The sequence below is a fragment of the Saccopteryx leptura genome, chromosome 2, assembly GCF_036850995.1.
Source record: "Saccopteryx leptura isolate mSacLep1 chromosome 2, mSacLep1_pri_phased_curated, whole genome shotgun sequence".
Lineage (NCBI taxonomy): Eukaryota > Metazoa > Chordata > Mammalia > Chiroptera > Emballonuridae > Saccopteryx > Saccopteryx leptura.
The window spans coordinates 249,079,319-249,107,073 of NC_089504.1; the positions used below are offsets into that span (position 1 = coordinate 249,079,319).

Genomic DNA, 27,755 nt, shown 5'->3' on the forward strand with positions numbered 1-27,755 from the left:
TCTCAGGGTGGGGACTCGTGGACCAGGGGGAGAGGGGTAGCATTGGCGGATTGCAGGGGGAAGCCTGGAGCTCCCTGCTCAGGACCAGACATGCTCACCCTCTGGTCAGCTGTGTTGCGGCAACCTGGCCGTGTCTCTCTCCTGCCCTGGGGTGAGGAGGCTGTGGTGTTTCCTCCCTTCAGGGTTCACCGTTGTGTCCTTCTAGTTCTTCCAGCACATGGAGAACCCAGTGTGGTAGGTGTTTCCCCCACCGCCCTCTGCTGCCTGTGTTCTCTCTGCCTCGCCTGAGGTCTGGCGGGAGGTGACACCCTTTCTAACACAGAAGGCCACCAGGCTGGGGTTCCTCTTACTTGCCAACAAGGACTCTGGTCACAAGGGGCCATTATGCTTGCTCTAAATTGTCTTCTGTCCAATGCAGCAATGGGTCTGGGTTCAAGTCCCCAAATCTCCATCTATTGCCCCCAACACAAACCACCTGCTTCTCATGCAGTGGTGACGACCTCGGCCACTAGGTGGCAGTGTTGCCGCGTATGAGGTCACTGTTCCTGCAGAGGCAACAGATGAGGGGGCCTGGGGTTCAGGGGGCGGCTGGGAGTGACCCAGGCTGGGTCCACGTGGTCACATGGCCATGTCCCCAGGGACCTTCCTGCGCTCCCAGACTGCTACGTGCCCTCCGTGTCCTTTTGTTCTCTGGCTGACTCTGCCCCACACAGAATAAGCTTGGAATTAGATTTGAGAAAAAAGGGACAGATTTCCCCTGGGCTGTTGTCGGAGGATGTGATTTTACCTGGGACACAGGGTAGCCGTGTCCTAGCCCCGGGGCCAGTGTGGTGAGGAAGGTTCTGTTGCACGCCTAGTGTTCTTGATGGGTTTTATTCTGCAGGCTGCTGGGTCAGGGAATTAGTAACCAGCAGAGAATGGTGGTGGTGAGAGCCTGGACTCCGGAGCTCGGTCCTGGCTCTAACCCCCAACATGCTGTGTGACCTTAGGCATGTGTCTTGACATCTCTGTGCCTTCAATTTTTCATCTATAGAATGGACTTCATAAAACTACTTATGTACTTCTAAAGTATTTATGTAATTATATAATACTATAAATAATGTAACTCACATGAGAATAATACCCTATCTCACAGGATTGTGTCAAGAATAAATGTATAATGAGCCAATATAGAACAGTGTTCGGCATATAGTAGGCAAAGGACAAATGCTTGTTATTCCAGTGATTACTATTATTTTTTGACAGAGACAGAGAGAGAGTCAGAGGGACAGATAAGGACAGACAGGAAAGGAGAGAGATGAGAAGCATCAATTCTTTGTTGCAGCTCCTTAGTTGTTTGTTGATTGCTTGCTTGTATGTGCCTTGACCAGGGGGGCTACAGCAGAGTGAGTGACCCCTTGCTCAAGCCAGCGACCTTGGGCTTCAAGCCAGCGACCTTTGGGCTCAAGCCAGTGACCATGGAGTCATGTGTATGATCCTACACTCAAGCCAGTGACCCCGCGCTCAAGCCAGATGAGCCCGCACTCAAGCCGGTGACCTCGGGTTTCAAACCTGGGTCCTCCGCATCCCAGTCCGATGCTCTATTCACTGCGCCACTGCCTGGTCAGGCATTCCTGTGATGACTGCCGATATTTCACTCAATAAACTTGTGATCATTCCCGACGAATATGGATCGCTTCTTTCTCTGAGATTTTACAACATGTGTAACTTGTGTCAGGTGCATGAACAGTTCACCTCTTACTTTCTTTTACTGTAACCATGTTTTCAAAATGTAGATTTGTCTTTTCTCATTTTTAAAACGTTTTAAGTTTCTCAAGAGCAGGCTGTGCCCTTGGCTTGTCTGTTCCGATCCAGCTCTGCTCTCCCTGCACCCCGGGCGCCTTCCCTCACTTGTCCCAAGAGGTTAATTCAGACAGAAAATACACTTCTGAGGCACAAGGTCAGAGACAGAACTCTTCAGCTCAGAGGCCACACACATGAGCACAGAGCATTAACCCATGCGTGGGCCCTCCTGTGACTGTGGCGCGGGTCTCCGACCCATGAACCCTGCTCTGTGTTCTTCCATGTATCCCTGCCTGTGGAGGTCACATTTTTCTTATAGATTAAAAAAAATATATTTTTTATCAATTTTTAATTTATTGTGTTTACATGGATTCAAGTGTCCCACTGAATATAACTCCCTCACCCCCACCCTGTGTCCCTTTTTACACCCCCTTTGCCCCCTCCCCCTAACTCCCTCCCCCCTTCCCTCTGGGATTTGCTGTCCTGTTATCTGTATCTCTGTGTTATGTATATATAATTTCATGAATCCCTTCACCTTCTCTGATCCCATCCTCTCATCCCTCTTCCCTCTGACAGCTGTCCCTCTGGTCCCTGTGACCCCACCTCTGTCTCTATTCTGTTCCTCAGTTCACTTTGTTCATTAGGCTCCACATATAAGTGAGGTCATATGATATTTGTCTTTCTCTGCCTGACTTATTCACTTAGCATAATAGTCTCCAGGTCCATCCATGCTGTCACAAAAGGTAAGATTTCCTTCTTTTTCACAGCCACGTAGTATTCCATTGTATATATGTACCACAGCTTTTTAATCCACTCATCCACTGACGGACACTTGGGCTATCTCCAGATCGTGGCTATTGTAAACAATGCTGCAATAAACATGGGGGTGCATTTCTTCTTTTGAATCAGTGATTTGGTGTTCTTAGGAGATATTCCTAAAAGTGGGATAGCTGGGTCAAAAGGCAGTTCCATTTTTAATTTTTTGAGGAAACCCCATACAGTTCTCCACAGGGGCTGCACCAGTCTGCATTCCCACCAGCAGTGCAGGAGGGTTCCCTTTTCTCCATATCCTTGCCAGCACTTGTTATGTGTTGTTTTGTTGATGAGCGCCATTCTGACAGGTGTGAGGTGGTATCTCATTGTGGTTTTAATTTGCATTTCTCTGATAATTAGTGATGTTGAACATTTTTTCATGTGCCTGTTGGCCATCTGTATGTCCTCTTTGGAGAAGTATCTATTCAGTTCTTTTGCGGAGGTCACCTTTTGAAGACACGATATCCTCAGGTAAACATATGAGCCCATTAGTGGATGTTGGTTTATTTTGAGCCCTGGGTTCAACTTCCCCCTACCTCGAGGGGACCCATGGCTGCAGGCTAGTTGCTGAGATACCTGGTTTGTCCAGGCGTATGCAGTCCCGAGTTCTCTTTTTCAATGTGAGCAGTGCTGACAGGGTCCTGGCCGGAAAGAAGTCAGCCTCGACCTGACGTACACCATCCCCCATGAGTGCAGAGTTTTGTGTTGCTCCCTACGAAGGACATCCTGTTCTTTTTGTCAAGAGTGGTACCTGGAGGGTGCTCTGGGGAACCCTCGCCGCGTTCATGCTTCAGTGAAAGCTGACCAATCTCCGGGCTCCCGGGAGGGTCCTGTGACTGTGGCTGAGTCAGTTGGAACGGGCCATTCCCCCAGCCCTGGTGATAGGTTCAGGGCTGGGTGTGGAACCAGTGAGGGAGGAGGTCGGGAGACTGGGACCTTCCCCTGCAGCTTTGGGAAAGGGATCCTCCGGGCTGGACTGGAAGGATGGGAAACGTGAGTCTTGGTGACCCCAGCCTGGCGGGGACTTGACGACAGAGTGAAGTCAGCTTCCTGGGGGGCTAAATGCTGGAGGAAAACTTAAAATTTGCTTCCACTGTGGTTCATGCTTTATGATGTATATAACTCTTTGAGTTTTTTTTTCCTTCTTTTTGAAGTGAGAAGTAGGGAGGCAAACAGACTCCCGCATGCACCCAACCGGGATCCACATGGCATGTCCACTGGGGGTGATGCTCTGCCCATCTGGGGCATTGCTCCACTGCAACCGGAGTCATTCTAGTGCCTGAGGCAGAGGCCATGGAGCCATCCTCAGCACCCGGGTCAACTTTGCTCCAATGGAGCCTTGGCTGCGGGAGGGGAAGAAAGAGACAGAGAGAAAGGAGAGGGGGAGGGGTGGAGAAGCAGATGGGCGCTTCTCCTGTGTGTCCTGGCCAGGAATCGAACCTGGAACTTCCACATGCTGGGCTGACGCTCTACCGCTGAGCCAATTGGCCAGGGCTAGCTCTTTGAATTTTGGCGAACAGAGTCATGTAACCAACACAACAGTTGGGGATTCCATCACCCCCACCCTCAGAACTTTGTTTTGAATAATTGTGGTCAAACCCTCTACTTCTCCTAATCCCTGGTGGTCCCCACCTGTTCCCCCATCCCTCTGATTAGGTTTCGCTAGAATGTCACATGCGTGGACCCCTTCCAGGTGGCCTCCTTCCATTCGGTGTGATGTCGTTGAGATTTACCCACCATGTTGTGTGCATGTCCATCGTTTCTTCTTTATTGCTGAGTAGTATCCACTCCATGGATGTACCGCCATGTGCTTATCCACTCACCAGCGGGAGGACACTGGTGATGATGCCTGTTGGGGAAGTTGTGTAAATGCTGCGAATCCAGCCAGACCGGATGCTAACCTGTGTCTTGATCGTGTAGATGTGTGTGGTGTGGGTTCCCTGCAGATGGAAAGAATCACTGTTGTCTCAGCAATGACCGATGGAGGGAAGGCTGGTCTGAGTTAGCCGTGAAGTCCAGAAAAATGCTCTCCACATCTGATGTTCCTGTTACTGTTTTTTTTTTTTTTGGGGGGGGGGGTGTTACTCCCTGACGGGTGGCCAGAGCCGACCCCATGTGATCCAGATGGAAGTGGAATCTCGGGCGTGGGGGGATAGTGTGACTTGTCTTGGACCCTACATTGAGCCAGTGGCAGACCTGGGACTCCACCTCAGAGGGGGTCCCCCCCTCTTGTGAGCCTCCTCTGCCCCCCACTGTCCAATGGAGAGAGAGCTGTCAAGGTTACTAAGTGAACTCCCATCTCTTATTTAAACAACCTCTGAGGTGTCCAATTTAGAATAAATATAAATGGAAATTAGAACAAGGTCATCAACGTTTCCTACTGTTCTCACAGCTGACGGTGCCTATAGGAGGTCAAAATTACTGTCACGGAGATCTATCTAACCCATCTCATAAAGCTCTCTCTGCATCTGCTGCCCCGTGGAAGCCACTCACGTTGGCTGAGCGGCTCTTCCACTCTCGTTCTCTCGAGCGTCTCTGTCTCCTCCTTGCTCACAGGAGCGCACGTGACATTCAGGAAGAGCTGTGTGATTGTTTCAACCTTCCAGTAGGATTGCAGCTGTCTGGAGACAATTAGCCTACGCAGTGTTGCGTTCTTTAGGCATCACCCGCTGCTATCTTGAGTAAACCCTGGTGTTGACTTACATGCAGAGAGAGGATGTCTTGCTCCTGTCCAGTGTGAGTGTTCACGTTTGGCAGGAGGCTCGCTTCCAGGGGGAGACTCGGGGGCCCAGGTGCCTTCCAGCATAGGACTCTGCCATGTCCCCGGTGTGGCGGGGTGGAGACTTCTCACTGGTGGGATGTAAGTGATATCAGTGCTGGCTTCCAAGCAATATGCAACACTTATGGTCACAGTGCACTGGCCAGACCTGGTCACGTGGCCACACCTGGGGCAGGAAAGGCTGGGACAACCCCCGGCAGGCAGCCACATGCAGTCCTATGGATGGGAAGGTCTTTGTTGTTGTGTGTTTGATGGATGGTCGTCTCTCCCCCAGACACGGCGCCTTCTAGTCTAGACTAAGGCTGCTGTGTCCTTGTCCCCACACACCGACCCCAGACCCTGTGTTCGGGGCTGTCTTGCCCCCTTGCTTGGCTAGTTTTGAATTTGGGCAGACAGAAACCTACTCAGCCTCGCCTTCATGCATGCGCATGGAGAAAATGACACGGGACACTGTGGCTGTCACCGGGAGGTGGTGTCAATGCCAGCCACGCCCAGCCGTCTCTGCCATTAGTTCTTCTGCTGCTGATTGCCAGAATTCTCTCTCCGTCCCTGTTTCTCTGCTTTCTGAGTTCAGACATTTAGGCAGCAGTGCCTTCTGTGTGAAAGTCGAGGACTGAGTTAATTTACATGCCTCCTTCCTCTCCCTTCTCACCAGGTGATGTTGTATCTGCCGCAGGTAACAGAGACGCATCTGGCCACAGCAGCTCAGGCCAGGAGGGGCTTGTTTTATTTTATCTTTCCTGTAGTCACGTGGCTCGCTCCTCTGATTTCCCACCTTCCTTTCTCAGTGTGTGATGGGTCCTTGCGGTGGTTCCATGGTGGCTGTCCCATGCACACCCCCTCTCTCTCGGGATGTGAGTGGCAACACCCACATGTGGACACCTGGCGGTTCTCTCTAGGGTTCATTCAGGTTCCTTAAGGAAGGGTTGAGTCGTGATAGGGCACACACATAACAAGCGTTCTGCCTTTTTCTCAGAGTGGGGGTGCAGGGAGGGGTCTGCCTGGAGGGGGTGTCCTATTTATAGAATTCCATTCATACCCCTGGCTTCCAGCCTTCCTTCCTTCCTTCCTTCCTTCCTTCCTTCCTTCCTTCCTTCCTTCCTTCCTTCCTTCCTTCCTTCCTTCCTCCCTCCCTCCCTCCCTCCCTCCCTCCCTCCCTCCCTCCCTCCCTCTCTCCCTCCCTCCCATCCTTCTCTGGTCTTTCCAGAGACAGGGAGAGAGACAGAGAGAGGGACAGATAGGGACAGACAGACAGGAACAGAGAGAGATGAGAAGCATCAATTCTTCGTGTGGCACCTTAGTTGTTCATTGAATTCTTTCTCATACGTGCCTTGATGGGGGGCGGGGGCTACAGCAGAGCGAGTGACCCCTTGCTCAAACTAGTGACTTTTGGCTCAAGCCAGCGACCATGGGGTCACGTCTATGATCCCACCCTCAAGCCAGCAACCCTCAACCTGGTGAGCCTGCACTCAAGCCAGATGAGCCCACTCCTGGTGACCTTGAGGTTTTGAACCTGGATCTTCCGCTTCCCAGTCCGACGCTCTTTCCACTGCGCCACTGCCTGGTCAGGCTCAGCTCTACTTTTAGCCTTGTTCTCACTCTATGTGTCAACAGTGAGTGGAGCCCGTCTGGGGTCCCGGCGGGCAGACCCACCCCAGATCCTCTCTGTCGGGCACACGCACGGAAGGTGCTACTCAAGGTCCCCCCCGCCCCCCCCGCCCCCCGCCCTCTTGCCCATGGATCCACCTGGTCTTTTCCAGGCGTGTGTTGTCATATTTGAGTCTCAGGAGGCCCCCCCCCACCATGTCTCTGGATAATAGCTTTGTTCCTTTATGCACCTTTGATGCTTTTATTTCTGTGGGGTTTCTGTGGAGACGCGAGGCTGCGCCTGCCCTCCGTCTGCCACTTAAAATCAAGTTCTGCATCTTTCTTTTGATGGGAAACATGTCAATGTTTCTCTTTCATGAAATAAGCAAGACATGTTTATCCTGGGAAAGTTGGAAACACAGACAGAAACAGAGCGGCACACTGAACGGCAGCCATTCCCCTCTGTCCTCGGACCGTCATCTCCGGGCAGGGGTCCAGCTAGCTGTTGGGTTGTGAAGATGCGGGCAACTTGACAAAGGGATTCTACAGTTAACCCACAGACAGGAAAAGGGCCAGGCAAATGGCTGGAATTTTGTTGAAGAAGGGTGATCCTTCCCTGTTAGTTCCCTAGGGCCGCCATAACAGAGTTCCACCAATGGGGTGAATGAAACAACAGGAATGTATTTGCTCGCAATTCCAGAGGCTGGGAGTCCAAGGTCACGAGGTCCTCAGGGTTGATGTCTTCCGAGGTTGATCTCCTTGGCTTAAACGGCCATCTTCCTCCTATGTCTTCTTCACACAGTATCATCCCTGTGTGTGTCTGTGTCCTAATCTCTTCTTCTTATAAAGAATACCAGTCGTGTTTGGGCTTAGGGTTCATTTCAATAACCCCATTTTAACTTAATTACCTCTTTCAAGACTCTGTCCCTAAGTACAAGTTACATTTTTTTTTCCAATTAAAAAAATTCCCTAAACTGTGAAGTCAAATAAATACTTTCACTGGCTAACTAAGTGTATCATATTATACACCAAAAGAAATCCCAGAATAATTCAAGAATTAAGTGTAATACTTGAAATTTGCTAAGAGGGTCTATCTTAAGTATTCTCACGACAAAAAGAAAAATCAAGTTATTTCACATTCAGTGAGCTTGATTTGGGTGATTATTTCACAATGTATATATATCCCAATTCATCAAATTTGTATACCTTAAATATATACAAGTTTTAATTGCCCTAGATACCTAGGTAAAAAATGAATTAATATTCTTGAGCCTGACCATGTAGTAATGCAGTGGATAGAGCGTCAGCCTGGAATGCTGAGGACCCAGGTTCGAAACTCCAAGGTTGCAGGCTTGAGCACAGAATCCTGGGGTAGCTGACCTGAGCGTGGGATCACAGACATGACCCCATGGTCACTGGCTTGAGCCCAAAGGTTACTGGCTTGAAGCCAAAGGTCGCTGATTTGAGCCCAAGGTTGCTGGCTTGAGCAAGGGGTCACTGGCTCTGCTGGAGCCCCCCCCAGTCAAGGCACATATGAGAAAGCAATCAATGAACAACTAAGGTGCTGCAATTATGAGTTGATGCTTCTCATCTCTCTTCTTTCCTGTCTGTCCCCTATCCTCTCTTTCTCTGTCTCTCAAAAAAGAATTAATGTATTTGATCTGAGGGTGTTGGGGGAGGATTTCCTCAGCAGAAAAACAGAGGGGATGCCATGGAAGATTGCTACTCCTCATTATGTTGTAAATCTTGTGCGTTGGCTTTGATTGTCTATGGAGGCCACTTGGAGCCCGAGATCTTGCCAGAGAAGATCGTCTCAAAGCTCTGCCAGTCACCACTTGCTCAGACCTTGGCCGGTCCAGTAAGAAAGTGTGTTCATGGAGGGGGCATGGAGGGCAGGTTCTCTAGGATCGTCGTCCCGAGTTTATTTTTCTACCCGACCAGACCTTCCAAGAGCTGCCACCTGTCTTGGCCCCCACTCCTTTGTCCTGGACAGAACGGATCTTTCTTGTTTTTTGTTTTGTCATTATGTCCAGCCTTGCAGGTAGAGGAACCACAGGAAGCGTGCTGGGAAACTCGTGATGGGCTGTAGGAAGGCTGTTGTATCCTCAGGGTCCCCTCAGGAGCACCCACCAGAGGAAGTCTCTTAGAGCCAGGAAAAGCTTTTGTCTCTTGCTTTCATCCCGTGGACGGTGTCCAACAAGTGACCTCATCTTGTGCTTTGAGAGCTGAGCAGTTCAGAGGCACATGTGCCGCCCCGTGGTCATTGCCTGAGCTCTGATGATGGGAATGTTGCTGGCTGGGTTTTCCCCTGGCAACGGGTCACAGTGGCTTGGAGCTGGACTGCTTGGCTTGACATGTTCCCCCTGCCACTTAAAAGCTGTGGGATCTTAGCCCTTTACGGAAGCCCCTTGTGCCTCAGTTTACTCATCTGTGAGTGGTGATAATAATCAAGTCCTCAATGAAGAATATTGTGATGATTAAGAGAGCTAATACCTATACAATGCTTAAAACAGTGCATAGTGTATCATAGGATTATAAGAATGATGACAACAATGATGGTGATGGTGCTATGGTGATGATAATGGTGGTGATGATGGTGATGATGGTGGTGATGATGACAGTGATGATGGTGGTAATAATAATGATGATGGAGATGATGATGATGATAGTAGTGATGATGATGATGGTGGTGATGATAGTGATAATGGTGGTGATGATGATGATGATGATAATGGTGATGATGATGGTGGTGATGGTGATGATGATGATAGTGATGATGATGATGATGATGATGATGGTGGTGGTGATGATAATGGTGATGATGATGGTGGTGATGATAGTGATAATGGTGATGATGATTTCAATGACCATGATGATCCTAGTCTTGTTTTTTCTTTGCCTTTCTTTCTCTATATTTTACCTTTTCTTATCACTGCAATTTTTATAGTCATATTTAATTCTTAATGGACTTGCTGACCTAAGACTTGCCTTTCACAGCAATGAATGACTATTAATTTTTGAGTGTTATACAAAGCACTTACTCTGTATCCAGTAGAGTCCTTGGCACCTTGAGACTGGTGGTTCTTCCCACTGCTGTTTAACTGAACCATCTAGGGACTATAGAGAAGTCGAGCCCCACCTGAGCAAGTTTTAATCAGTTCTGTCGGGCAAGGCCAGGTATAACACAGATGTTCTCTACCCTGTGCGCTTACTGTGCAGCCAGAGTTTCGGACCCCTGTCCGAGAGAACACAGACATAGTTTCTGGTGTGGCACTGCATTTAACAGGACCTTACTTCTGTGGAGGAGAAGAAATAGGGTTCATCCCCCCTGAATCCCTAAGTCATGTTTTCCACAGTTTCCCACCATCTCCTCAGTACCTTAACCCACACGTGTCTGAACTGGATTCCTTATCTTTCTTTTCTTGAGACCAGATGTTACTCAAAAGGGGCTTAAGATGACTCGTCTTCACAACCACTATAACGACGAACAGAGGCGGCGGGGAAATGCACCCAGGTGTGTTGATGGTGGGCAGGTGCTCTGTCGGTGGCGTGTTTCTCCTTTAAGGGAATACTTCCTCCCCCCACTCCCCCACGTGAGAAATGCAGCTCTTGGCTTGGCCACCCTAGCAACCAGCCAGCGACCACTGTGCTGTGAAATTTGAGGAGGAAATGAATGGAGTGATAATGTGATGGGCACATGATTTGTTAATATTAATGGTATCTATTAACAACTCTGGCAAGGAGCCAAAGAGAGACTGAAAAGGAATAGAAGAGAGATTTATCCTCTCGGGCATGACACTGAGGCAACCTTAATGGACGGATCTTCATTCAGCAAATATTTACTTAGCTGCTTCTGCTGGGTACGGGAGAGTCAGCACGGAACTGGGCATCACGCTCTCTGCTCTCGGGAGCTGGGATGTGAGTGGGTAGAGTGGGTAGTAAGTAAGTAAACAAGGGAGGTTACCAAGGCCCGTTTCAGAGGGCGCCGGTGGCTTTGAAAGGAGGTAGCAGGGATGAAGTGATGGATGAGTGGACGGATCGTGCCTCGGCCAATAAAATGGAAACCATTTTAGCTCTTTTGGCAGAGGAGATTTAGTAAGGGGAGAGAGTCACTGAGGGGGATGGGAGACCTGAGACACCGAATTGGGCAGGGTGAAGTACCATCTGGGAGTGGCCAAGCAGTCCAGAAATTAATCAGAGCAGGGAGCTCTTACTGCCCCCTGGGCTGGAGGGACAAAGGAGGGAGATGGGATGATCAGGACCCCAGTGCTAGAACGGCTGCCTACAGGGAGCCGTGTCCGGGGTGGGAGCCCAGTAGGGGACTAGGACCACAGAAGAAGCAGGGTCTCCACCGTGGTTTCTCCCTTCTTCCCACCGTCTGGCTCCTACCAGAGCCTTCCGTTGGCTGACCCCACCCAGAACTCAGGGAGCTTGGGAAATGGCAGTTCCCTGCGGTGCAGAGGGCAGAGGGCAGAGGGCAGGGCTGGAGGTGCTGGCCCGGGAGGCCCTCCCCACGCTGAGAAGTCTTGACAAGAAGGGGTCTGCTCTCACACAGGGGTGGTGACTTCCCAAGGAGAAAGTCAAGAAGGTGGCACCGAGGGACGTCGTGAAGGCAGATGGCAATACTCCGGGAGGCAGAGAATAATGAATAATCTCCTAGTCCGTTCCTCTGCCCCACAGACAACACCCACCGCATCATCCTGAACAGATCTGAAAGCTTCCAAAGGGCTCCTGCTAGCTCCTGGCCACCATGACCATAAATGACATCAGTTGGGAGGGGGGTGGTCTTAATCAGTTAAGACCCAGGTGGCGGTGAATTATCAGCTAGTCATCAGCATCACACTTGGACTGGTCAGGGAGTAATTTCCCTTGCTGCTGGTTTTCAAAGACCTTAGCCACCTGGCCCAGGGGGCAAAGAGCCCCCTGGCTGTCCCAGCCCTGCCCTGACTTATGCAGACTAGCACAGGAGACTCTGCTGTTGAGATGTCACAAACCTTCACCCTCGGTCCCCAGACTGGTAATTAATTAGCTTCCTGGTAGGACTGGCGAGGTTCCTGAGAAGGTTTCTGACTCTCTGGGCTGCAGCAGGTTCACGTCGTACCACCGTGGGGCTCGGGGCTGCCAGTCCCACCAGTCCTGACCCCGACACATGCCCAGGATACTTTTTGGGAACTGAGCACATCAGTGATGTCTATCTGTGAACTTTGGGTCACAGCGTCCCTGCCAGCACACCTAATGCCTGTGAGTTGCTTCATTCTGAGAGGTTGTCAGTCTCTGCCCCCGAGCTCTCTCAGGGGCTCCCTGGGAGCCACCTGCCGCTGGTGCTGTGAGTCAGTCTCCTTCAGCTGCAGAGCATCTGTCTGGAGTGCCCTGAGCTCTGAGTGCGCCTGGACATGGGTTTCCTCTGGGCTCATGAGGAGGGCAGGATGGAGAAGCCTTCTTCAGCTCAGCCTCACTATGACTTCCTTACTTCCTGTTGCAGGACCCAGACCTCATTCCGTCTGGGGCTGAAAAGCACTTTGAGACATCCATAGACTCCGTGGGGTCTCCCTTCACATCCAGAACTCCGGCCACCTGGTCTACCTGCTAGTGGGGCGGTGGGGTGGGGAAGGAAGGAAGCACGGTGCCACCATATGAGATGTGGGGGTTAAAGGGAGGGATGTGAGCTTTTCAGGTCATGTGTACAAGTTCTCAGGACACGATCTCACGGCTTCATAAAAGCGCTCTGAGATTCAGATATCATATCTTGCAATCTGGTCCAAGGGCACAAACGAGGGTCTGGCAGCCGAGGCTGATGGCTTCCCATACAAGCTGATAGATAAAATTTGTATTGCATTTTGCTCGAGTTTCGGTGGGGCGGGACTGTCACCCTCGCTCTGTTCTTTCAGATTAAAGGGAGAGGCTTTGGCCACTATCGGAGAGTAAGAAAGCACAGCTTTGAACAGCTTGTAAATCAATTTCTGAGAGGTATAAAATGGCACGCACGACGAGAAGAAAAATAAACCGATCCGTAATGAAAACGGAGCGCGTTAACACTCTGCATTTATTTTAATTTCCTTTCCCCACGTCGGTAAATAAGTCAGAATGGAAACCTTGCCCTGGGGCTTCCCGCGGATTTCATGAGGAGGTAGAATCTGAGCTTCTCACTTCCCTGTCTGCTGGCTGCGTGCCCACGCGGCTGTGCCCGGGGGGTGTTGTCATGCTGTCCTCCGCTGCTGTTCCTGTGTCGCCAATTAATTCGCAGGCAGAATCACCTGGCATTGAGCTTTCTGGTTTGGAGGAGGGAGGGGAGGAATATACCACCACCAACAACAGAAAGGAATTTATATTTGCTTCGGAAAGGGGGTTTCTTTCTGCGTGGCTTGACATTGTCCAAGTGCAGGCTGCCCCTGGGTGGCGAGGTTCATTCTTCCAAGTCGTTACTTCCTCCTCCTCCTCCTCCTCCTCCTTCTCCTCCTTGAAGGAAACCCTGCCCCATCTCAGGGATCCATTTGGAAAGAACCAGGTCTATACTATGAAAGAGAATAGTTTGCATGTTTATGTATACATATATGATATATATAACAGATTATGTGCACATATACACATATATATTTTAAACAGATTTGGGATCATTTAAAGTCTTGCTGTCTGGAACACGTTGTGTTTTCTCGCCACACTGCCTCGTCATGGAATTCTTGGTTTCGATGACCATTGCACACCCCACACACCGGATGGCTTTAATCATTTCCGTCACGGTGGGATTTGAGGTTGCTTCCAGTGGGCTACTGTAATAAATCACACTTGTGACGTGCGTGCCTGCACATTCATCTCCTTTCCGGTGTCTTGGATTATTTACTCAGCACGAATTCCTAGACTGAGCAAGCCTTACTGGGCCAGGCTGGGCTGGGCATTTTCAAGGGTCTTAATGCTCCGTGTTGTCATTGCTTGGTATGATCAGCTGTTTCATCCTTCAATGGTCGCCTGCTCCTTGGTGGTGGGGTGTGTGTGTGTGTGGAAGCAGAAGGCACGCCTGTCTTGTCCCTGTGATATCCCCTACCTCCCACAGGGCAAACATGACAAGTCGGTAGTGAATACAGTGAGATAAATCATCAGAGGAGTGAGGATGTAATGACTCTCCTCGTCTAGTAATTAATCCAGCACGGGGCTGGCTGTCTGGGTGACCCTTCAGGAGAACTTGCTTTCTGGATTTTTTGTTTGTTTGTTTGTTTTGTTTTTACAGCTTTATTACAGTGAGAAATCACTGACACATAAGCAGTGCACATATTTAAGGTATACAGTTCGATGTTTGGAGATCTCCACTTGGTGAAATAACCACCACAATCAAACTAATGAACATATTCATCCCCTCTGCCGAGTTACCATTGTGTGTGTGTGGTGAGAAGATTTAATTTAAAAGCTATCTTCCTGGAAAATGACAGTACATGATACAGGATCCTTAGCTAGGTCGCACTGCTGTGCACGAGAGCCCTGGAAATGACCGATCATGCAGAACCAAAACTTTGTATCTTTTGACCAATGTCACATCATCTCCCAACTTCCAGGCCGCCCAGCGCCTGGGCTTATGCCGTATCTTCCGAACGCCTTCTAAGAGAAAGGACGCATTAGCCCCTTACGCAGTTGTATCTTTTTCACAATCTCCTAATTATAAGTTTGTCATCCTCTGGGGAAGGAAAATGCACCAAGGACAAGCCCTGTAAAGGCCACAATATGTAAATCCACAGAAAGCTGTATTTTTTGCAGAATTTGTCACAGTGGCAGGAAACCTCATCAGGAGGCCAGTCATTGGAGAGGTATCTGCCTTTCACTCTCTAGTGATGCGACATTTTAAACCCTGTTTGTCAGGTGCTATTTCTTGCCCTAGTTGGAAGCCAGGCTTCAGTGATGGTGGCAGTGGTGGTGGGGTCACTGCAGGGCAGGGAATGTCCTCTGGCTGTCCTTTGCCTGACTCGCTGCCCTTGCTTCCTGGTAGACTGTCCCTGGGTTTGAAAAAAGGTGTTGGCTTGTTGCTGTCTGTGTTTGCCTGTTTGAAAGAAATACATGTACATATATTCACATATCCACACATAGGCATGTTTATGGATATGTGTATATTTTTATTAACAAAGCAATACACGGTTGTGACACATTTAAAGTAAGTACAAACATGGATGATTAAAAGTGACAGTCTTTCTCTTTTAGGCTCTGTAGACACACAAACATAAATATGCGTCTCTCTCTCTCTATAGAACCTTTACAAAATTACATAATAGGACCGTATATGATACATTTACAATGCTGTATACTTAATGACACATTGTGGCCCTCTCTTCACACATAGCTGTGTCCCTGTACCTCATTTTTCTTTCCGCTTCCTGTTGTTCCACTGTAACAATGTATAGTTTATCTGGTCACCTATGGGTAAACCTTGAGGAGGGGTTAAACTAATAGTATCAATAGCTGGTAAAGACTGATTGAGCCTTTATAGGTGCATCTACATGTTCTAAACCCTTCATACTTATTAACTCTTCAGTCCTGACAAAACCGCCCAGTAAGGTAGGTTTTGTATTTATATCCTACTTTTTAGGAGGACACTTGAGGCACAGAGAGGTTGAGTAACTTGTTGAAAGTTGCTCAGTTCTCTGGCTCTAGCAAATCTATACTTAAATTTAAAAAAATAGGCCCTGGCCAGTTGGCTCAGTGGTAGAGCGTCGGCCTGGCGTGCAGAAGTCCTGGGTTCGATTCCCGGCCAGGACACACAGGAGAAGCGCCCATCTGCTTCTCCACCCCTCCCCCTCTCCTTCTTCTCTGTCTCTCTCTTCCCCTCCCGCAGCCGAGGCTCCACCTGAGCAAAGATGGCCCGGGCACTGGGGATGGCTCCTCGGCCTCTGCCCCAGGCGCTAGAGTGGCTCTGGTTGCAACAGAGCGACACCCTGGAGGGGCAGAGCATCGCCCCCTGGTGGGCATGCCAGGTGGATCCTGGTCGGGTACATGCGGGAGTCTGTCTAGACTGTCTCTCCCCGTTTCCAGCTTCAGAAAAATACAGAAAAAAAAATTTTTTTTAAATAATTTTTTTTTTCAATTACACTTGCCACTCAGTGTTACATTAGTTTCAGGTATGCAGCCTTAGTGGGTAGGCATTTATATAACTTCTGAAGTGACCCCTCCCCCCCCCCCCCCCCCGTTAAATCTTGCACCCACCTGATACCGTATATAGTTACTGTAATAGACTATATTTCCTAAGCTGTACTTTGCATCCCTGTGACTATTCTGTAACTGCCAACCTGTACCTTTTATTCCCTTTGTCCCTCTCATCCAGCCTCCCAACCCCCAACCCCGCTGGCAACCGTCAGTTTGTTCTCCATGACTGAGAGTTTGTTTCGTTTGTTGATTGAGTTTGCTTTTTAGAGTTGCATATAAGTGAAAGTATTTGGTACTTGTCTTTCCGTCTGACCTGTTTTTCACTTAGTGTAATACTCGCTAGGTCTATCCATTCTGCTGCAATTGGTAAGACTTCCTTCTTTGTTGTAACTGAGTAATGTTCCATTGTCTGTGTGCACCACCTCATCTTTGTCCATTTGTCTTTTGATTGGAGGATTTAACCCATTTACGTTTAAAGTAATTATGGATAGGTCTGTAGTTGTTGCCACTTCACGAATTGTTTTCTGATTGTTTTTGCACTGTCTGCTTCTTTCTGATGATGCTCTTGCTCTCTCCTCAGGTATGGTGATGGCTTTCTGTGGTGTTGTGTTTGGGTTCCTTTTTCTTTCTTATCTCTCTGTCTTGCAGATTGTTGGTTTCTGGCAAACAGGTGCTTCATCCACACCAGGGTCTGTTACAGCAGTCTGTTTTGAGTGTCGCTTAAGTGTGACCACATTCTAAAGTCACGACTGTTTTTACTCATTGCCTCTACGTTTGTTTTTTGTCATTAGTGTTCATTTCTATTGTGTGCAGCGATCATACTTTTTAAGTGTGTGTGCAAGTCAAAGTTGCTGTGGTGAACCTCCATGTGGATAAATCTCCGTGCGTTCTCTCTCGTGTTTTGGAAGGAGAGATTTGTAGAAGTGAAAAGTGAGCCATAGTGTCCCCTGCCCCCCTGTCATTTCAGTAAGAACTGTGGAGAGGTCCAAATGTTCAAGTAGATCTGACATAGAGGCATGATGGGAAGAATCGCGTGTATCACAGTAATGAAGCACGGGCGTGTCGCATACCGTGGTTACCCCTGGTTGTCTGGTGGGCTGGGTGGGTGTGCCACCGACACTCTGGAGTGATTACAACAGACCTGACCTTTTCCTCGAAGGGAGCAACTGTTCAGCCACAGGACCTCTGGGTCAGTGGCACAGTGCTCTGTGCTGGTTATTTCGGGAGATCCTGTTGAACACCCTTTCTGCCCTTACAGGACTTCCGCTGGGCTGAGACCTGGGGTGGCGGGGGAGGCAGCATTGAGTGTGTGTCCTTCCCTCCCGATCAGGACACAGCTCTTATTCTCCTTCTGTTGTCCCTTGTGCAGTGACAGAGAGTCGCGGGATTGTGGACAGCCTGCAGAGGTTCTCCTCGCTGCCTGCCTACCTCCCCGCCAGCTTCCACGTCACAGACGCCGACGACTACTTCTTCCTTAAAGAAGCCAACCAGGACGTCACGAGGAACTCCAGCCTGCAGGCCCGGGTGGAGTCCTTCTTCATCTACCGGGCCAGGACGCCGCCGGCGGTCAACGCCAGCTACGGCCCGTTCTCCGCCGAGAAGGCTGTGCCCCCGGAGCTGCTGCTGACATCCGCCGCCTTTGCACATGCAGAGAGCTTGCCCTTCAACTGGAAGCTGAAGTCCCACATCCTCGACAGCTCCATCTACTCCAACAGGCCCAAAGTGCAGACCCTGTTCTATGTTAGCGGCATGGCCTGGGACGGCGGGGGCCCCACGGACAATCTGCCCTGCGTCAGGATGTTCGCTTTCCCAGAGGCCAGGGAAGTGGTGGCCAGCTGCCGCCTGCGGGGGCGCCCGGGGCTGTGTGTGGCCGAGCTGGAGCTGCTGCCCGAGTGGTTCAGCTCGGGGCTGGACCTGGAGCCCGAGGAGGAGATCCCAGCCCTGCTGGGGGGCACGGCCATGGAGCTCTTCTTCACGCTCTACCCGGCAGACCGGGCCGGCCAGTGTCCCCTGGAGGAGGATGGCAAGTGGGCCAACAACATCCACTCGGGCCAGGACGGGCCCCCGCCGGCGTCCCCGGCCCGGGAGCGCATAGGCAGCGTGGTGGTCTACCCGACTCAGGACGACCTCAAATGGTCCCTGCTGAGCCTGGACAAGAATGTCGTCATCTCCGTCCCTCTGAACCTCATCCGGGAGAAGGACACGGCCACCTTCCTGGTGTCTCTGGCCAGTGGCTCCATGGTGGACCACCTCACTCTTAGGTAAGAGCCTTGGCCGGGTTAGATGGGCTGGGAATCACCTGTTGGCCATCAGTGACCTGTCACCTATGCAGTGGGTGTTGACCCTTTACTGAGAGTGTCCAGTGTAATGACTCACGCAAGACAGTGGGCCAGACTGAGCCAAGTGGAATATTTAGGGTGGGCTTTGGGAGACAATGTCTCAGACCTCTCCTGTTTTTATCAGAAAAGAACTCTTTGGTTGAGCAAAACAGCAGTCCCCATCTGCATGACGAAGACTCAGTTTAGGATGGCCAAGTACGGAACTTCTCTGGGCTGGGGCGGGGAAAGGGGGCAGACTTGTCTTGAGCTAATTTTGCTCACAGAGGTTCCTGATGAGCAGTAGGATAAAGCGATGGCTCTATCCCATTTGAGCTGTGTGTCCTGGGGCAAGTCACCTAACCTCTCTGGACCTCAGCCTCCTCACCTGGAAGATGGGGATAATGTTGGGCTCTACCTCCTGGGGTTGATGTGAGGATTAAACAAGTCAATCAAATTTTTGGGACAGTGCCTGGCCCACACTGTGGATCCTCACGGAGCGCTGGCATCTCGTGGTTTTCCTGGTGCTCGGACACCTAGGCGGTAGACACACAAATAGTAACGTGGAGAGACTTAATTTGCTGGGCGCAGGCGAGAAGAGGGAGCCCAGTGTGGCCGCTCCGACTGTGTCTGAGGCCGATGTCCCTGCTCAGCCCTGTTTGGAGGTGTGTGCGTGTTCAGGGCTTGCCAATAGGACCCTGTGCCCTGGCGGATCCTGCTGCATTCTCAGGCCCTGTGCACAGCATTACCCACGTCATAGGCATGGAAACTGAGACTCAAGAGGTTGGGGTCCCCTGTGTGAAGTTGTGCAGCAGGGAAGTGATGGAACTCAGGGGTGGGCCTGCACCTGTCTGATGAGAGCTCCTGGGCTGTTCTGATGTCCCAGGTTGCACGGGTCTTTACCTGTTGGACCTTACCTGGCCAGCATCTCTAGTTTCCGGTCTTCACGCCCTTCCTTGAGATGACTGTTGTTTATTGTGCTCAATTTCTTGTCTGGATAGAAATGCACAGACATTGTGGAAATCAGTGACGACCACCCACACGAGAGCAAACAGAGGCTGATTGTTCGGAAGGGCCAGCCCGCACCCCCTGGGTGTGGAAAGGCAGGTGGAGGGCTGGGAAGCTCATGGTGGAGACCAAGGCAGGCTCTGGACTGCTGGGGCCGGGGGTTGCTGACCTGGGGAGGCTGGTGAGCAGAAAGCGAGCGTCTCCCGTGATGGGTTCGGGTGTGGGTTAGGCTTTTCCCACTCGGCTCTGAGTTGGCAACAGAGGCACTCAGCAGGGGAGCTGGTGCCCTGGATGCATTCATACTTTTCCGGGTCGGCGGCTGCAGACATTGTGGTTGGGTATTCGGCCGGGTCTCTGTGAGGTGATGGGTCAGGGTCCTCTTGTTGTTGATGCTGTCGTCCGTCTGTCTGTCCATTCAGATTCTCAGAATAAAACGCTGTTTCTTTAGCCCTAGGGAAGTGTGCGATTTCCCAACATAACCGGTTGTCTGTTTTAATCCTGTCTTTTATGAATGAAACGTGACATATTCATCCTGGCTCCAATGAGGCGCTGGACCAGAGCATGACTGTGCCCAAGCTTGGCTGAGACCTAATTTCAGGGCTGAAGCCGTAGGGGAAAAGGGACAGATAGGTGTGTGTGACTTTCACGTTGTGTTGCTTTTTCAGACCGCAAGTTGTAGAGGGGCCAGTTTGAACAGAAGTTGAATCGGTTCTTCTCTAATATCGGAATAGAGTCTGTTCCACATTAACATGTAAATATGACCTATTTGGGAAGCCATTTTTTTTTTTTTTTTTTTTGTATTTTTCTGAAGTGAGAATCGTGGAGGCAGTCAGACAGACTCCCACATGCGCCCAACCGGGACCCACCCAGCATGCCCACCAGGGTGTGATGCTCTGCCCATTGGGGCATTGCTCCTCTGTAACCAGAGCCATTCTTGTGCCTGAGGAGGAGGCCATGGAGCCATCCTCAGTGCCTGGGCCAACTTTGCTCCAATGGAGCCTTGGCTGCAAGAGGGGAAGAGAGAGACAGAGAGGAAGGAGAGGGGGAAGGGTGGAGAAGCAGATGGGTGCTTCTCCTGTGTGCCCTGACCGGGAATTGAACCCGGGACTTCCACACACTGGGCCAATGCTCTACCGTTCAGCCAGCTGGCCAGGGCCAGGAAGCCTTTTTGCAAAGGGTTGTACACTAGGATCAGAGGTCAGGTACAAGCCAGGGTGGGACCAGGCAGGATTAGGGGCAGGTCTTGGTTCAACACTTCCAAGAAAGTTTCTGAACTTTGAACTCTTTTCCAGTTCAAATGTGATATCTCTAAGTTTCAGATAGAGCCGACCACATTTCACCGCTGATTTGTTATAATAGCTCTGTCTCGGCTCACACAGAGAACCCCCCTGCGCTGACCGTCTGTTCTGTTACATAGCGGAGCCCAGCTGAGGTCCTTGAGAACAGGCACTTCTGTCTCCTTTGTTCTTTGATGTGTCCTAAAGATCGAGAACAGTGTCTGACACATAGTAGGTGCTCAATGTGTACTTGTTGGATGAATGAATGAATGAATGAACGAACGAGGAAGCATTGTAAAACATTGTTCTGGGATGAAGGGTAAGATGTGTCAATGCTGTATGAAGCCATGATGTAAAAGTAAGAGTTTCATGATTATTGAAGGTTGGGACCCTCAGGGGATTCAGTTTCGGCAGAATCATTGTCCATTGTCCTGCCTGTAACGTGAGAACTGAGTCATCCTTTCTGATGAGTGGCGGGCTCTGCCAGCATCTCCTAAACCTCAGTGTCTCGCACTCCACCTCCGAGGTATTGTTTTTGTCACATGGGATATGACCGTGCCCCGCCTTCACAAGTGAAGTCATTCCTGGGTAGACAAAGGACAGAACCAGGACCCCCACCTTGTAGCCCCTCCCTGTCTCCTGGTCCCCCGTTTCGAGTGTTCACAATCCTGATGCTTACTTTAACACTAAAAAAAAAAAAAAAATAGCAACCTGTTGGACGAATGTTCCTCAGGTGTTACCCAAAATCCAGGCTTTATTACATTTCCTTTTCTTCCCCAAATAAAGCTCAGATTTTCCTCGAGGAAGCTGGACGTTGACACAGATGCTCCGGAATCCTCCTCCTCGGAGCCCGGGTCCATCCGGTCCGCAGCTCAGAGCTAAGGTTTCGGCGGAGCTTGTGGAGGAAGGCAGGCACTTCGTCCCTGAACAAGCTGTCCCCGGCGCAGCATGTAAGGCTGGCTCTAAAGTCACCCCCTGCGTTTCATGAGTGCAGTTCCATCAATATTAGTACGGGGTGTGGGGCCCCAACTCCGCCTTGTTTTTCCTCCCAAGTGCACTAGAAGTCTGAGAGCTCGGCCTGAGGCTGGCAGGGAACAGGCTCAAGGATTCTCGCTACAAAAGGGATTATGCTTCTGTGTGGGGACCTTTATCCCGGGTCACAGTTTGGGAGAATTGGAATATACCTAGATTATGGTGCTGGATGAAAGCTTAGTGAACGCTGAGTTTCTGCCAAGCCGCTCTTAGATGTGTTGTTGCTTTGACCTGGGTGGCGACTCCAGGGGGTTGGCAGGACTGTCTTCAGGGGCATCTCACCACCGAGAAGCCCAGCTGTGCCTGCCACCCTCTGCGTCTCAGGACACTCTACCTGGGGACAGAGTGCAGAGGGCAGCAAGTAGCAGCAGTAACAGCGGTCGTTTCCCACGGGCTGGGTATTTGCAGCCGGGCTGCCAGTCTGCAGGTGGCTGGAGCATGACCTTGGCTGACCTTGGCACCCAGCCTCTAAGACCCTTATTTTCTCTCCCGAGCACTGTCCCCCCAACTCCCCATCCCCCATCCTCGAATGAAATGCTCCCAGGGCCTGGCTCTGTCGCGTCCAGTGGTGTCAGGCACATCACTACCAGTCTGGCAGCTCAGACCTCATCAGATAGCTGTTTCTGTGGGAGTGCATGTGTGTGTGCCTCCGTGACCTCGCTTGGTTCGGCCAATGGCAGGCATTGATTGGCCAGAGCCTGGGCAGAGGGAGAGAGGGACAGGGTCCTCTCTCCTGCACCCCCTGCTGAGCTGGGGTTCAGTGGCACCTCAGTCTGTAGCAGCACCTGGTGGCGGCTCCTCTCCTGAGTTCTGGGTACAGCTCTGGCTTGTTGTAGGTTCCAGCAGTCCCTCCCTCTCTGGTTCCCTCAAACACACTTTAACTTTGTAACTTGAGCTTTTCCCAGCTGCACTTTGTTGCATTCGATTTTTAGCCCTTGGGCTCTAGGGGTTACAATGTACACCTTTAGCTTCCCACTGCTGACTTTGAGTAAAATGTATCACTTTTTGTCAAGTGTAGAAAAGATGGTGGGCCCATTTAATCACCAGTGGGTGTCCTTTATGCGAAAGTTACTTTATGGAATTACACAGACATACATTAAAAGGCCTAGAAGACAGCATTATAATTTTTTGCTTTAAAAAGTTCTTATGTATTATAAAGAAACGATAAAGAAAAAACAAACAAACACAAAATAATGAAGATAAAAAGCTTTTTGCATTTATGCAGATGTTTGCTGTTTCTGGTGCCCTTTGTTCCTTCCCGGGGCTGGGCGTCCTCACGCGGCGCCCCTTCTCATCGGCACGCGGGACTTTCTGGTGGGCTTTGTCATGTGGACCTGCTGGCAAGGACCCCCTCCGTTTCCTGTTATCTGAAAATGTCTTGATTTTCTTCCTATCCTCAGAGAGTGTTGTTGCTGTTGATAGAATTCTGGGTTGGCAGTTTTTTCTTTTTTTCTCTCTCCCAGAACTTTCTAGATGCGGTTCCATTCTTTTTCGGCCGCCGTGGTCGCTGGCGTGAAGGCCTCTTCTAACCGGAGTTGTTCCCTGGTTGGGACGTTGAATGGCGAGGCAGAGGGGGCAGTTAGACATGGGGGGGGGGGCGAGACTCAGAGCAGAAGTTTCTCCTGGAGGTCCGAGCGCAGGTGGCAGTTTGACCATCATAATCAAAGGCTTAGGAAGGATGATTTTTCTCAGCACCAATTGTGAGACGACCAGAGGGCTTGTGATGGAGAGGCTGCAATGTTTAACGGTTGATTCACGGCCAAGGTGAGCCTTTCAGCGAGCAGCCCACAGAGAAGCGGGGGACCTAGGAGAGGATGACGTCACGTCAGCCAAGGGAAGAGGCTGAAGGCAAGGGGTGGGGGAGGCCCAGACTAGGATGCTACTGAGACATCAGGCAAGGAAGTGAAAATTATCCTTTGCATTTTCTACCGGGAGGCTGCTGGTGACTTTAATAAGATGTGCCATATGGGAGGGGTTTGGGGGTGAGTGATCAGTAAGGAATATGAATTAGGGATTGAGTTCAATGGCATGAAATAGGAACCAAAGAACACTGCCCTCCCCCACACCCAGACGGGGTAGATTTAGGGAAAGGCAAGAGTATCTGCAAGTACGAACTGGTCTGGTAGTTCAAGGATGTCGGAGCATCAGGATTGTATCGCTCATTGGCACAAGGTGGCTGCCTCCGTGGCGGTCATCATGTCAATGTTTCAGGCAGATGGAATAAAAGAGGCAAAAAGTCCTGTGCACTGAGTCTGCCCCTGTGTAAGGAGCCTTTCCAGAGCCTCAGTCAGCACCTTTTGACTGATGTTCAGTGGTCAGAGCTGTTCTCAGGATCAAGTTCATCTGCAGTGAGGAGGGAATTATAGGTGTTTAACGGGGTGCCTTCCTAGCCCCCTCACTCCAAATTGGGGTTTCCTGGATAAGGAAGAAATGGAGGCTGGGTGTCGTCTGCCACCTGTGGTCTGATGGCTGTAGGGAGGCCAATGGCTTTCACAGTTGTTCCCAATGTTTGGCAGGAAGACAATGGGCAGATGGAGAGTCAGCCCAGACATGGGGTATGGGGGGGTTCCTTCCTCTGGTGCTGAGGGAGCCTGTGCGTGTTCAAATGCTGAAGCGAATCCAAGTCCTGGTGATCGCGTGTGGCTGGTTTCCTGGGGCCCGAAAAAACTCCTCAGTGCACCACGTGGCTCTCTAAGACACTCTCACTGTCACACTACAGTAGTGGAGGGGTTTTTTGGTTGTTTTGTTTGTTTGTTTTTAGCGAAAGAGACAGACAGGAAGGGAGAGAGATGAGAAGCATCAATTCTTTGTTACAGCATTTTAGTTGTTCACTGATTGCTTTTCCATATTTGCCTTGACTGGGGGGCTACAGCAGAGCAAGTGACCCCTTGCTTAAGCCAGAACCTTGAGCTCAAGCTAACGACCGTTGGGCTCAAGCCAGTGACCATGAGGTCATGTCTCTGATCCCATGCTCAAGCCAGCAACCCCGTGCTCAAGTGGGTGAGCCCGTGCTCAAGCCAACAACTTTGGGCTTTCGAACCTGGGCCCTCAGCATCCCAGGTTGATGCTCTATCCACTGCGCCACCACCTGGTCAGGCATGGAGAGTTTTATTTAAAGAAAAATAAGTAGCGGCGTGTGCATGGCTCTGCTCCATGGAATTGGTGCAGGTGGGGCTAGCTCTGGCCGCTCTTTCCACGTCGGTAGGTGCCTGCCACGCACTCAGGCAGTGACACAGCTTTAGAGACATTTGCCGGGTCAGTCCTGATCCGAGATGCAGGCTACACTCTGCGGTCTTTTCATCCTAATCGATGGGCTGTATTGTTTGATGTCAGTTTTATCAGGTTTCCAATCCCCCCCCCCAAAAAAAAAACCCCAAAACAAAACAGTGTACCACCCAGAGGGATAATAGAGTCTCTGCCTCCTTCGTGTTCAGACCGACGATCGCTCACTGTCCTTTAGACGTGGTTCTGGAAAGGTAGAAGACAGTGCACCGTGTAATGAGGGGTGTAACCTATCATTTTAAGGTCAGGTAGAATTTTTAATTGCATCTCCCTTCGAGGTGGTTTAAATTCACAAGACTTTTTTTTTTTTGGCAAGAAATTCAACATGCACCTCTCTTTCTTCTTGGGGTATTTTATTCAAAAACTTCTGGTGTCGTGGTTCCCCCAGCTCATTACTGGGAGCTGAAATTTGTGTAATCTCTCAGATCTCGAGCCTCTGCCGATGGGGACTGCTGATTTGGCATCGTCCATGTCCCCAGTGGAACCAGCAGCCTGTTAGAGCCCATGGAGTCTCTCTTGAGTGGAAATTGATTTTGAAATCTGGGATAAGGAGACCTGCCACTTACCTCCGGGTCCTGCGTAATGAGTTTTCTTCAGGTGTGGTGACACAGTTGCACCTGCGACTTAATGAGTTCATGGGCACTTTAGCTCTCTCAGTGGGACGTCCGAACCTTCCCCAGGACGTGTGTCTGACAGGGGGTAGCTGAAGGAACCTCCACTTGCCCTTGGGGTGGGACCCCAGAATCAACGTGTGGGGAGGTTTCTGAGTGGAACTGAAGATGTCTGTTTTGCACAGGTTAGGGTTGAAGTTGGGGATATGCCTTAGACACAGTTTTTGAAATTCTGATTGGGTCAAAAGTGGAAAGGTTGGGCCCTGGCTGGTGGTTCAGTCTATAGAGCTTCAGCATGGTATATAAATATCCTGGATTCAATTTCCAGTCAGGGCACACAGGAGAAATGACCATCTGTTTCTCTATCCCTCCCTCTTCCCCTCCTCTCCCTCTTCTTTGCCTACAGCCAGTGTCTTGATTGGTTCAAGCTTGGCCCAGATACAGAGGATAGCTTGGTTGGTTTGAGTGTCTGACAGCCTCAGATGCTAAAAATAGCTCAGTACTTGAGCGTCGGCCCCAGATGGGGTTGCTGGGTGGATCCTGGTTGGGGTGCATGCGGGACTCTGCCTCGCTATCTTCCCTCCTCTCACCTAAAAAAAAAAGTAGAAAAGGCAGGTGGAAGAAAAAGGGTCCGTTGGCTGTTGCAAGTTTGCTGGGATCTTGATTGTGACCTTGACCCAAGGGCACTGAGCACAACATGAGAATGCCAAGTCTGACTCCCAGATCCTGTCCCATCTGCTGCCCTTTGTTATCTATGTCTCTGTGCACCCCCTTCTGCACCCAGCTTACTGTCATCTCAGGCCTCTTCTCTGACCTTCAGGCTGGGATGCTCCCCCATGGTGACAGGATTGGCTTCTGCTGCCTCGAATGTCCTCTTTCAGAGAGGCCTCCTGACCTTCCCTAAAGGGTCCCCTAGGCCAACCACACTTCCGTGACCCCAGTCGGCTCTTCCTGGCATGCATCTCTACCCGAAATAAGAGGAACTACTTAGGCGTCCATTGACTTTTGGTCTGTTTCTCCACACTGGAACATCTGCTCCGTGCTGGCAGGGATGTGTCCCCGTGCCAGGAACTGTGCTTGGCTTGTCATTGGGAACGGGTAAGTGGGGAGCAAAGATACCCACCCATCTTGGATGCAGCCCCTGACTCACAGGGGTTGATGCTTGTTATGGGTCAAACTGTGCCCCCCCAAATCCACACGTTGACGTCTTAACCTCCCCCTAATACAAGGGTCCCCAAACTTTTTACACAGGAGGCCAGTTCACTGTCCCTCAGACTGTTGGAGGACCGGACTATAAAAAAAACTATGAACAAATCCCTATGCACACTGCACATATCTTATTTTAAAGTAAAAAAACAAAACGGGAACAAATACAATATTTAAAATAAAGAACAAGTAAATTTAAATCAACAAACTGACCAGTATTTCAATGGGAACTATGCTCCTCTCACTGACCACCAATGAAAGAGGTGCCCCTTCCGGAAGTCGGGTGGGGCCGGATAAATGGCCTCAGGGGGCCGCATGTGGCCCGCGGGCCGTAGTTTGGGGACCCCTGCCCTAATACTTCAGGATATGACTGTATTTAGGTATAGGGTCTCGAAAAGAGGCAACGTTTGCGTGGACCCTTGTCCAATATGATCTGTGTCTTCATTAGAAGAGGAGAGGTGGTCATAGGACCACCTCACCTGTTAGGGACACAGCGAGAAGGTAGCCACTGATAAGCTGAGCGGCCTCAGGAGAAACCGGCCTCATGGTGACCTTGATCTTTGGCATGAGCAGCCCGCCAGAGCTGTGAGAAGTGGATATTTCTGTCGTGTAAGCCCGGGTCCGGGGTACTTCCCTAGGACGTCCTGAGCAAACAAATTCAATGCTCTGCAGTGGAAAGGAATACGATAGCTTTTAACGCACCTAGCTGGAAATTCATATGTTGCTGACCTTCCTGAATCCTGTCCTCTCCCTCACATCTCCGGGTTTCCATCTTGTTTTGTTGGAGACTTCTGAGAGCACGAGTGTTGGTTTTGGAGATGGATTGATTTGTCAGGGCCCCTGCTTGGCACACAGGTGGTCCACCAGGCTCTCACCCCGGGCTCTGGGTACAGAGAACATTGGTCATGCAGGAGGAGAGGTCTGGCTATGACTTTATTCCCCA

General features: G+C 50.5%; 2 protein-coding genes across 3 annotated transcripts in view; both read left to right on the top strand.

Annotated features, from left to right (window-relative positions):
• Positions 1-27,755, top strand: part of AACS (acetoacetyl-CoA synthetase) — a 211,220-nt gene that overhangs the window by 156,871 nt on the left and 26,594 nt on the right. Inside the window, exon 19 of one of the 2 annotated variants that reach the window (XR_010749388.1) lies at positions 3,983-4,061. The exons of the other annotated variant lie outside the window; for it this stretch is intronic. The gene's annotated coding sequence lies outside the window, so the exon portion shown is untranslated. Of the gene's footprint in view, positions 1-3,982; positions 4,062-27,755 lie in introns of those variants that run through there. 2 annotated transcript variants of the gene reach the window in all.
• The window catches only part of TMEM132B (transmembrane protein 132B), a 235,284-nt gene that overhangs the window by 95,822 nt on the left and 111,707 nt on the right, over positions 1-27,755 (top strand). The window contains exon 2 of the mRNA XM_066371179.1: positions 17,451-18,342. Within this exon, the coding sequence (XP_066227276.1) occupies positions 17,451-18,342 (892 nt within the window). The remainder of the gene's footprint in view (positions 1-17,450; positions 18,343-27,755) is intronic.